The sequence below is a fragment of the Dryobates pubescens genome, chromosome Z (assembly GCF_014839835.1).
Source record: "Dryobates pubescens isolate bDryPub1 chromosome Z, bDryPub1.pri, whole genome shotgun sequence".
NCBI lineage: Eukaryota > Metazoa > Chordata > Aves > Piciformes > Picidae > Dryobates > Dryobates pubescens.
Genome location: NC_071657.1, coordinates 110,548,208 through 110,560,005, shown reverse-complemented (window position 1 = coordinate 110,560,005; position 11,798 = coordinate 110,548,208). Strand labels below are relative to the sequence as shown.

Genomic DNA, 11,798 nt, shown 5'->3' with positions numbered 1-11,798 from the left:
GGCCAGCAGGAGCAGGGAGGTCATTCTGCCCCTGTACACTGCACTGGTTAGGCCGCACCTCGAGTACTGTGTCCAGTTCTGGGCCCCTCAGTTTAGGAAGGATGTTGACTTGCTGGAACGAGTCCAGAGAAGAGCAACAAAGTTGGTGAGGGGTTTGGAACATAAGCCCTACGAGGAGAGGCTGAGGGAGCTGGGGTTGCTTAGCCTGGAGAAGAGGAGACTCAGGGGTGACCTTATTACTCTCTACAACTACCTGAAGGGAGGTTGTAGACAGACGGATGTTGGTCTCTTCTCCCAGGCAAGCAGTACCAGAACAAGAGGACACAGTCTCAGGCTGCGCCAGGGGAGGTTCAGGCTGGATGTTAGAAAAAAGTTCTATACAGAAAGAGTGATTGCCCATTGGAATGGGCTGCCTGGGGAGGTGGTGGAGTCGCCATCACTGGAGGTTTTTAGGAGAAGACTTGATGGGGTGCTTGGTGCCGTGGGTTAGTTGTTTGGGCGGTGTTGGATTGGTTGATGGGTTGGACGCGATGATCTTGAAGGTCTCTTCCAACCTGGTTTATTCTATAATATAATATAATAGTTCTTCTTATGTCTGACCTACAAATTTAGCAGAAATTATATAAATAAACTTTGTTTTCATGTTGGTCTGCTCCTCAAGTGATCAACAGGTTTCCTTACAGAACAGCTACTTCTCAGAAGTACAATCCTCAAGTACTTTGGTTTCATTTAATTAATTTATAGCTGTTGTTCTTAGGAAATATGTTATCCCTACAGTATTTTCCAAGCATTCTGTATGTTTGTATTTTTGCACACCCTAAGTACAAAACATTCTGTTTAAATCCTTATTTACTCTTTGGATTCACAAAAGTAAATAATATACATCTACTTGGCAATCTAGTTTTATCCCTTCTGATACTGCATTACCTAATATTTCTGAACTATAGTCATAATATTATTATTTATTTTTTTTATTACATTTTTGGACAAACTGTTATCTCTTGCTACCATCCATGGGAGTATTTTCACTCTTGTTAGGGTACTTATATTATTTCCATCCTGTTTTCATCATATTGTATTATAAGCCAAATGGACTTTATTCCATCTGCTGGGGTTTCTAGAGGTTCAAGCTACAATGTCTAATTTCATTACATCAATGGACAAAACCAATAAATATATTTGTTGTGATATTCACGTATTTATATACATTCAGAGTAAGAAGGTGTCAATGTTTCATTATTTTGGTACAGAAAATGAAGTTTGACTCAGAAGGAATTATGTGATATCAGACTGTATTGACAAATTCTCCAAAATATGCATATTCAAACAAACAATGCCCCCCCCCCCAAAAAAAAAATTGCAATAGCAGAGGGAAAGAAAGTTATAATATATCATCATATAAATGAGAACCTAAATAAAATCTAGCAAAACCCTCCCTGCTTTTGTGTAGGTAAAACCCATCTTATCTTCTCATACTGACATAGAAAAAGAGCTTGTAGACTAATTTGTCTTACTTTAACAGAATATTTATGCTGTATTACAGAATGATCATTATAGTATTGTGCAAAATAGTTTACTCAGCTGTTGTTATCTCAAATAGAGAATTTTTGTCCCTTTAGCAACACACTGCAATAGTATAGGCTTTAAATAATCAATGTTCAACCTGCTCTATATGTACGACATTAAATAGTGTTATTCTTTCCCTGCATGAACTTTCGTCCACCCAAAAAGCCAGGGCAAAATGTGCCTTTTGATATCATAATTTCAGATGTGCTGTGGCAAGCTGTCTTTTATACAGCTGAATCTGCAATGTCTGATATGTCTCCTTATGTAAGATACTAAAATTGTGAGAAGAAGCCTGTGAATGTATATTTAGGCTCAGGCAGTGATTTTTGCTGAGGGTGAAAGGCAGCAAAGGTGGTTGAAGAGAGTTTTTGCCTTCTGAGATGTGAGGCTGTGTAGTTCCCTCTTTTAGATCCAGGCTGAAGCTATCTTTGAATTAAAATAGCAAAAATAATTTTAGCCATCATTTAATCTTTCTCTGATTGAAGCTATGGAAAATGGTAGAGCTGTGGGTCTGCATTTTCTATCCTAATCCTTAAAAATGGATTTCTAAATCAAAGCCATCACCTTGCTTCTTAACTCTCACTGGAAACAAGAACGAAATCAAACAAACAAACAAACAAACAACACACTCAAAAAAACCACTCCACAATCCCCACCCACCACCACCACCACCCCCAAAAAACAACTAACCAACCTAACAACAACAAAAATAGGGAGGCAACTTTGGAAAGTCATTTGTCCATCCCAAGATGTATATTTAAGGAGGTGCTATCCCTATCACTACAAGAAAGACATTTAGGCCTTGGAGCAGGTCCAGAGAAGTGCAATGAAATTTGTGAAGTCTGGAGAACAGGTGTGGTGAGAAGCAGCTAAGGGATATGAGATTGTTTAGTCTGGAGAAAAAGCTGAGGTGAGACCTTATCCCTTTGTGCAACTACCTACATTAATGAAGGTTTCTTTTCTGCTTTTCCAGGTAAAACACAGGTTATGGGTGAAATCAAAATTGCATTAAAGAAGGAAATGAAGACAGATGGAGAACAGCTGGTAGTAGAAATCCTTCAGTGCAGAAATATCACATACAAATTTAAATCTCCAGATCATCTACCAGGTATCGCAGAGAAACCAGCTTCAAGATACTTTGAAAACATTATGAAGGATGTATTACTACAACAGGGAAAAATTGCTTCTGAACCAGAATGACATATTCTGTAGGACTCTTGGAAGTTCTTTTTTCCCCTATTATCAACTTTAATGAAAGTAAAAATATTTTGTAGAAGAAAATTAATTAATCCTCTTTTTAATTTGTAGTTGATTGCTGAAAAGTTATTCCTTTAAAAATATAAATAAAAATTAGAGCTCCCTTGGTTAATAAAAAACAATGTTATCTGGTGAAAAATTATTTTTGGTGGGAAAGTTTTATAAAAATTAAAAACTCATGCTAACAATGTTTTCATACACACTTAAAGACAGCAATGTGTTTATTGCTTTAATGGCAATATTCTAAACAAAAATTCTCTTGGATTACAGTTCTCTAGGAGAAGAGTGTTGCTCTGCAAATTACCATGCTCATGACAGTTCCCCTGTTGAAATCATTAACAATGACTATTTAAGCTACTGTATTTAACACACTGAATTGTTCTTCCCCAGACCTGTATGTGAAGCTGTACGTTGTCAACATCTCTACCCAAAAAAGAGTAATTAAGAAGAAAACCAGGGTATGCAGGCATGACCGAGAGCCTTCGTTCAATGAAACATTTAGATTTAGCTTGAGTCCTGCTGGACATTCTCTTCAGGTAATTTCTCATTTTATTAAAACCTCATTTTGGATGTTGTCCATCCTGTTAAGGGCACTTGAAATCAACCTTCTACCCTACTTGTTTGCTGACAAAAGAAAATTACAAAGGAAAGAACACAGTTACATAATAATGAAAATATCAGGCTGGAGGAGGCTTTAAAAGATAGTTTAATCCATCACTCCACCTTGAGGAAAGTTATTTATAGACCAGGCCTGAAAGTTATAAGCTTGATCCATTCTTGAAGCATCCTAATGCAGAAAGTCTCACAAAAATACTTTTCTATGTATTTAGGAAGCTTAGTGTAATATCTAATGTAAATATGCCATATTTTAAAATTAGGTTCACTTGTCCTTAAATATTCTCAGAAAGAGCAAAGGAAGAGAGATCGGCTTTCTTTTTATGGAAGAAAAAGAAAAAGTTTGCACAGTGAAAGGTTATCATCTCTCCTCTCCATTTTTCCAGGTTCTGCAAACCAAATTTCTTTGATATGTCCTGTTGCCTAAATACCTAATCATTTTATCATTCTATCCAATTCTTCAACTTCTATAAAAGTTGTGGTGTCTAGAATTAGACAGGATACTCATAATCTCAGACATTGCAGAGCTAGCACTTATGCCAAGTGAAATATTCTCCTATGCCAAGTCAAATATTCTTCATGTACATTTGTACGGATGACAACAATATTTTCAGTGTGTGGCATGTCAAGTGATGTGTGGAACTGATTCAGGTATAGTTCCTCTCCTGTGTTTCACTTGTTAAAGATAGATTTGATCATTTGGTTGGATTTACTTCTTTATGCAGATATGATGTCCTTTACCTACCTTTATTTACTTTCACACGGATAGATAATTTGTATAAATCAGCCATTCAGAGTTCCTTTACTCAGTGAAGAGGGGTGGACAGTTCCAGGGGTATCTGCATGCTAATCTGAAGTTAAAAACATGTATTAAATCTAAAGTGAGGAATTTCTGGGCATGGTAAAATCCACTTAATATGCCTTTTAATCTGTAAGGCAAACATAAATAAGCCACCTACATTGTGATGAATGGAATTAAACTGGATTATTTAAGTGCCTATGTCAGGCTTATTGATTGTATCATTAAAATTAAAGTCAGAATGTTGCTTACATAACAAGGCCAATAAAAATAGATACTCTTTTCCCTGTATTAGGTGTCCTAATATCCTCATGGATTCAATAGACTATGTAAAAGACATTATTCAGGAGTATTCAGAGTGGTAAATAAAATCTCGCCTAACTTTAATAGCTATAATTCCTGTAAATTAGTGATGGTTTGAAAATGGAATCATAAGAGGCAAGCTGACCACGAAAAAAGAAATTACAGAGTCTTGTGGAAAAATGAGCCATCAAATTGTAAAGGACTGAGATACTGAGGGAGGTAGCCATAGGAACAGCCAGTCTGAGACTTGGCAACCCTTCCTCAGAAATTCTGTGATTATGTACTGGTGATGCACGTCACATTTAAGAGAATGAAGGCTGTAAAAGTAGCAAGGAAGAAATCTGAAACAAACAAAAAAACCACAGTGTTTTCACACAACTTGGAGGTTGATCTGTAAAATTTATTTCCTTGATACATTGTGGTGGCTAAATATTTTCATGGAAAAAGTAGCTAGATAATTGGATAAATTCATGGGCAAAATGCCTCAAAGTCTGTTAAATACAAGCATATCACTTGTGAATCAGGAAGTCAATGGTCCACTGATCATTGTTGGTATTTTGGGAAAGTGTAACTATATGATTGCACTCTTCTGATACTCTACTTAATGTATTTGGCTGGAGAAACCTTCAGTGTGACCTAGAACATCTGTTTTTATATGCTCTTAATTTTTTACCAGTGGATTTGCTGCTATGGCAAAGCATGAAATTGATTGAATGCTGATTTTCGGTGATGAACCTTTAGGGACAAAGAGATGGATATTGTCAAAGGAGATTTGGGGGAGAAGGAAACAGAATAAAACTAGAATGTAGAGACCAGAAATTGAATTGGGAACAAATAAGATCCCAGAGAGGGAGTAAGAAGAGATGAAACATGGTAATCATACAAGGTACATTGAAAAGATAAAGGAGAACCAAAAGAAGGAAGAAATCAGGACAAGGATCTGCACTCCAAAGATCAACAACAAAAGCTATGATTATTAGCCACAGAAATGGGACTGTGAGCTATTTAGAAAAAAATAAAAATACAAATAAAATAAAGCAAACCAAAGAAAATGTCAAAAAACAAAATAAAAAAAGGCAAACAACTCCCCCCAAACAAAATGAACGACCCCCCAAAAAAAACAAACAAACAAAACAAAACAAAACAAAACCAAGAAAACAGAGGAGAAGAGAGAAGAAAACCTTGGGTCATCTGTTTAAGAGTATTTGGGATAGGGAAAACGCAAAGCTGGTGATTAGAGCCTGAGACTAGCTTATTCAGGATAACAAGACTCAAATTTAAACCCTAGAGCAGGGAAGAAACAAGGCTGAGAGACAGAAAAACTGGAGAAGACAGATGCTAGGAGTCCATTTGAGAGGACTGGAGAGTAGGATCAAGCACAGAAGTGATGAAAATTTTGTTAGAATTTTTTTTCTGTTCAATAACTTTTGATGTGTCAGAATGAAAACACTCTGCAGAAAACATTTTGACAGGTTTCAGACAGGCACTTGCCTCAGCCCCTGCAGCTTGCTTACTCACTCTCCTGATTTCTCGGTTCCTTGGCAACCCACCTGGGACCCTTCTGGAAAGCACTAAGCTCCTGGCTCCTTCCCTAGCTGGCTCCTGTCTGACTGGCAAGCTGCAATTGGAAATACATAATGTCCTACATGAGCATAATCAGAAAACTCCAGAAGAATGTTTTTCACAGTAGTTCTGGTTTGACTTGCCAGCTTCTGAACTGTCCATTTCTACAGGAAACACTCAACCAAGTGGCCTAGAAAGCCACCAGGAGTGGAGGCAGTCTGTTTTTTTCCCCAGAGATGGGTGAAGTAAAGGGGAATTCCCTAATAGCTCAACATCCTCCTCAAATCTGTTTAATAAAGGGCATGTAGGTGTCTCAGATGTCTGGGTACAGACCTTACACACTGGTATCAAAATTAGCCAGGAACTGGGAGGATCATCCAAGAAATTGTTGCAATTTTCTTAATTTCTGAGTTTGATTTTATTTATTTATTTATAATCATCCATTGTAATGTAAAGTTTCCCTTTTTCACTTTGTTTCCCAAATCAGAATAGAAAACTTTCAAAAATGTTAAGTTTTTGATTACTGGAAACTGTGGTTCTTCTACAGTTCTGTTACATCTCTACTATCGCATGGTCTCTTTCAGCATCTCAGTGGAGTACAAAATCCTTGAGTTCTGCTATTCTTCTGTTAGCCTAGATCTTTGAAACTAAGTAGCAAAATACCCTATTTTCTCTCCTGCTGGTTTACACAGAGGATGAAAGCCTCCTAGTGTTCTGTTACCTCACTTGCTCATTGCCAATATTACAAACCTGCTATCAATCCTATCGTGGAAATACAATTTGTCATTTATTTCTTTTTTAAGCTTACATAGTTGATGGGAGCTGGGTGGGGGAGGGGGGAAGACAGCATTCATCTTGTTACTTCAGTTACTTAACAACTGAGGATTTATAAACTCAACCCTCCAAGTATATATATTATCCAACATATTTCTCCCAGAAACACATAGAATGAAGCTATAGATTCACAAAAATTAATCATGTCCTTCAGAGAAGTCTATTACTTGCATAGCATGAACCTGCTAGCAAGAAAATTTGTGTCTGTATGATATAACAGGGAGAGCATTGAACACCCAGCCCTACGTGGCTCACATGAGTACCAGGGCTATTCCTTGCCTTTCTCTTTTGCCATGGCTGAATGAACAAGAGCCTTAACTCTAGATGCAATTCTGTGGCTCTCATCAGAGACAATGAAGGATTTCAGATCAACTCTACATTTTAGGTTAGACTTACTGAAGTTACAAACCAGAACTCCAGACTTTCTCACACACAAATCTGCTCTGAGTTAGACTACATGTAGACCTTCTGACTCCCATGCACTTAAAAAGAGCTGGTACTTCACCTGGATAAAGCTTTACCCTGTAACTTAAAACTGACTTTACGTTTGTCCTTGGTAATCAGCAGTTGAACAAATTGCTCACTAAAGTTCAAGACTGTCATTTTCTCATTGCTTCATCCCAAGATAATAAAATAGAAGAGGGGGAAGGTTCAGTTTTCACAGATCTTTCTTTCTGTTGGAAAGATGACTTTATATGACTTTAAAAGGGTTATGGTCACTGTTTTTTTTCTTTTCTGTGGATATTGATTCAGAGTGCAACATTTCTGAATCTCATGTTTGCTAATAAATGCAGTATATATGTTGGTAGCTATTATTTTGGATTGTTGTTGTTGCTATTATTACTATTATTGTTGTTTTTCCAGATTCTGCTTGTCTCCAATGGAGGGAAATTTATGAAAAAGACACTGATTGGGGAAGCTTATATCTGGCTTGACAAAGTGGATCTAAGGAAAAGAATAGTAAACTGGCACAAACTGTTGGTCAGCTCCACACAAACACATTGAGCAGAGCTGTCCGCTTAGGGCACAAAACCTTCAGAGTCTGCTACAAACAGCACCACTCCAAGACTATAGTTTGATATCATTGTGTTTAGCTAGTCTTTCAGAATACAAAGTAGGAAAAAAAAAAAAAAAAGCAGTCTCTGGGCTACGTAGCACACTTAAATGAGGGCTAGTACACTTGTTTTGCTGCAAAAGACAGCAAAGTGAAAGCAAACCTGGGCCCAGAATTTAAAGTGAGGCTGTTTGAAATGAAGACTGATACGAGGGCTCCATGATGTTGGACTCTTTGTGAAGAAAGTAACTGGAAAGGAAATAATGAAGGCTGGAAGGCAGATGTTAAGGCAGAGTTCAGCTGCAGCTGGAGGTAATGTGATGGAAAGAGAATTCTGGTTTTCTATGCAACCAGAAAGAGATCATTTTATGCAAAAGCACCTAGGGTGAATGACTTTCCAAACAGCACTAATCAGAAGTGCAAAACATGTTCCTCTGCACCTTAGGATCTCTGACAATGTGCTGTAGTGAGATTATGCCACTTGATACAAACTGCAAGGTGTTTGCAAGAGCAGTAAAGTTATTTTATATTACTTTTCCCCTTCTTTATTTTCCCTTTAAAAGCTATGCTGTGGAGAATCAGATCTGATTGTTTCATTTGTTTCTGTCTGTTAACAATTGATATACAGCACTGTCCTAGGATGTAATGGATAAAACTGTATTAATGGTCTGTAATTTTGGATGTGGTTTTAAAGAGAAAGGACAGGATGTAAGCTGCACCACATCAGAAAGAAAAAATGGTGTTTTGACATCAGTGACACTGTACTTCATCTCACCCTTTGAATTAAAAACTTTAAAATTCTTTGAATAGAAACTTTTTAAAAAGTTAGGAATTTAAGAGGTTTAAGCACTGGGACTAACATAACCATTTCATCTAGCCCTTACATTTTTCAGCAACCAGTCTTATTCTAAAACTGTACAGAGATGAGGAATTGTACGTGATTTTGTGGGCACTCTGGAGCCACAGACCCACCACACTAACATCAATCTGCTGGGTGCAGGGCTCTGTATTAATACCAGTGACATACTTGAAGCCCAAGGGGAAGGGATAATAGGGCAGTTACTCCCTGGATGCTGTCACATTACAGTGAATTAAAACTGTCTTCTATCTGTCTTAGGTCTGAGCATAATCCACTTAACAGTGAGGCTTCTCAGTTAGGAAAAGAAGTAAATAGCAATACAAATTGTAACATTTAAGACTGTGTCAGCATTGCCATGCTTTTAAAGTCACACTTTCAGGAGCTTGAAGATGGTCAATTAACTCACTTGGGAAGAAACTACTGCCTAGGATAGCTTAGGATGTTGTATTTTCCACCATACCATTTTTGAAGAAAAAGGGAGAGTTTTGTCTCCTGTTCCTAAAGGTAGAGCAGGTCCTTTAAAAGAAAAACACAAGAATCATTGTGGTACTAACTCCCATATTACTCAGAAGTCATTTAATATTTCACTGCTTCATTAAAAAGTAGTTTCCCTGGAAATATTACCTCATGACCATTACACATCTAAAGAAAGAAAATTACCAAGCTTCAGCACTTCAGAAATGTATTTTTCTTGCCTAGTAAGGACTGTCACAGATTATTTAATAGACATCTTCTTATATTTTCTGAATATTTGTAGTATACTTCCACAGTTTGTGCAACAGCAACCAAAAATACTATTCCAGAAAACACTATGTGCTTAAAAAAATGAAAAGTAAGGCTTGGTTTATGCAGAATCTAGGCAGACCATGGAAAAGCTACACTATTTAATCTGGTGACACTTTCACATACAGGTTTAGAGTTATCTTTGTCAAAATAAGAAAACAGAAAAAGAATATGAGAAAAAACCCACAGAATATATGCTACATGCACCGAGGAAATTCCTGTTATCAGTAGCCTTCTGTTAGCCTGCTTAACTTGGAAGCAGAGCAATTTTACCACAATTTTACACAATCTTACTAGCTATCTTAAAAACACAACATCACTGACAGTGGAAGTAGGTTATGTGCTTTAATGTCAAATTTCATGCTTTCACAAATATATGTATATCCTACCTCTCATATATTTTAAAAACATTCCACTGGAGTTATTGTAAACCTCTTCTACATTTTGATGTTGTATATGTTTTTGTAAGAAGACAAACATTTCAAAGAGAAAGTCCCCAGCTGAACCAAAAAAAGGTCTGTGGATATACTTGTGTTTTACTCTTTTAGTGGGTTATTTTGCATTCCTGATTGCTATAACACATTCTTTCATTTATAAAAGACCAAAAACTCAAAACAACAAAAAAACCCCAACAAAATAAGTCCAGTTTCAAGTACTGTGTGAAGTACAAGCCATGAGGTGTGCAATTTTGTGCAAACTGATGGTAATTTCGCTCTTGCTAAGATTTGTTATAAAAACAGCAAGTCACTCTGGTAGTTGCTATGGAGATTTCCAACAGAAACAAGCAGTATCTGGCTGCCTTACTGGGAAGCCTGTAATCATCACTCTTAATTGAGGAAGCAGACAGGTGTGCTTTACTCTCCCACACATACAAATGTGGCAAATGTTTTTATAAAATAGTTGGTTTGGGTGGTATAGCTGTGACTGTATGGAACAGCTACCTTTGTGGGTTAATCATCTGTCAGCAAATAGTTTAATTCAAGCAACTTTAATTCTCTGAACAGCACACAAAATGTTTACGCATGTCAAAATGGCAGTTCTGGGCTCCTACCATATAATGCAAAGAGTGGAGTTTGTCAGGAACATGGTACTGCCTTGTTAAGCTGCAGCAAGGACAGCACTCCTTTTGTGTCACTTGGGATGGGCTAATGACAGACCTGGGCCCACACACTTGCTTTTCTGAGGCAGCATCATTCGGAGCTCAAAGGATGCTTTCAAAGTGTGCCAAGTTCCTTTTTGATCAAATTTCTAGGTTGTACTGGAATCACTCTATGCAACATAGATTCATCTTTTTCTTTTTTTCTTTTTTGTTTGTTTTGGTTGGTTTGTTTGCTTATTTTTCTTGTATTATTAGTAATGTCAGGAAAAGCTTATTTCTGATATTTTTTTTTTAATAAATAAGGACTATTAGTTGTGGGGGTTTTTTAACTCTTTTTGTATATAACTCAACATATGTGTTATTTTCACTTTTGTCTCATTAATATTTGTTCCTTTTATCTGGCCAAAAGTGCTTAGATGTGGCAACAACTTTTATAATTTCTGATTTTTGTTATTTTTTCATTCATAAATCTGCTGAATCAACAGAGATTGAAGCTGCTTCTGTGTTCAAGGTCTTGTATAGTGGAAACAAGCTGAAAATGAGCAAAAGCACAGTGTGTAGGTTTACAAATGACAGGGATTTCTAGTGTTGCCATTATTATTATTATTATTATTATTATTATTATTATTATTATGCATACAGTGAGTAGCAAGCTGCCTTTTTTTTTTCCAGGTTAAAAATAGACATGAAAGTTTCTATGATAAATGTCAAGCTAGTTCTTTATCATTACACTTTAAAGGGATAGTATCCAGCGGCAATGAGTGCTGCTTCTTTAATAATACCCATGTTTTCACATTACATGTATCCTGGGTGGAAAAGAAAAACCCAAACCCAAACCAGATGAAGTCAGTAGCAACCAATCTCTTGACTTAAACTGGCTTTAAATCAAGACCTAGGAAATATTCAAGTTATTTTTCTGGGTGCTGGGTTTTCACATGGTTAGGCTGTGAGATATGGTAGCTGGTAACCAGCTAATATTGATTATTAATTTGAGGATGATGATGAAGAAAAATAAGACACCTATTATATTGTAAGCTAGTGTGTGCCCAATAAATAATATTTAATT

The 11,798-nt window shown here is 36.7% G+C and overlaps 1 protein-coding gene across 1 annotated transcript in view; it reads left to right on the top strand.

Moving 5' to 3' along the window:
• PCLO (piccolo presynaptic cytomatrix protein) overlaps positions 1-9,911 on the top strand; it is a 325,623-nt gene extending 315,712 nt beyond the window's left edge. Inside the window, exons 23-25 of the mRNA XM_054178010.1 lie at positions 2,540-2,674; positions 3,214-3,359; positions 7,802-9,911. Coding sequence (XP_054033985.1) covers positions 2,540-2,674; positions 3,214-3,359; positions 7,802-7,942 — 422 coding nt within the window. The 3' untranslated portion in view covers positions 7,943-9,911. The remainder of the gene's footprint in view (positions 1-2,539; positions 2,675-3,213; positions 3,360-7,801) is intronic.
• The last annotated feature ends 1,887 nt before the right edge of the window (positions 9,912-11,798 follow it).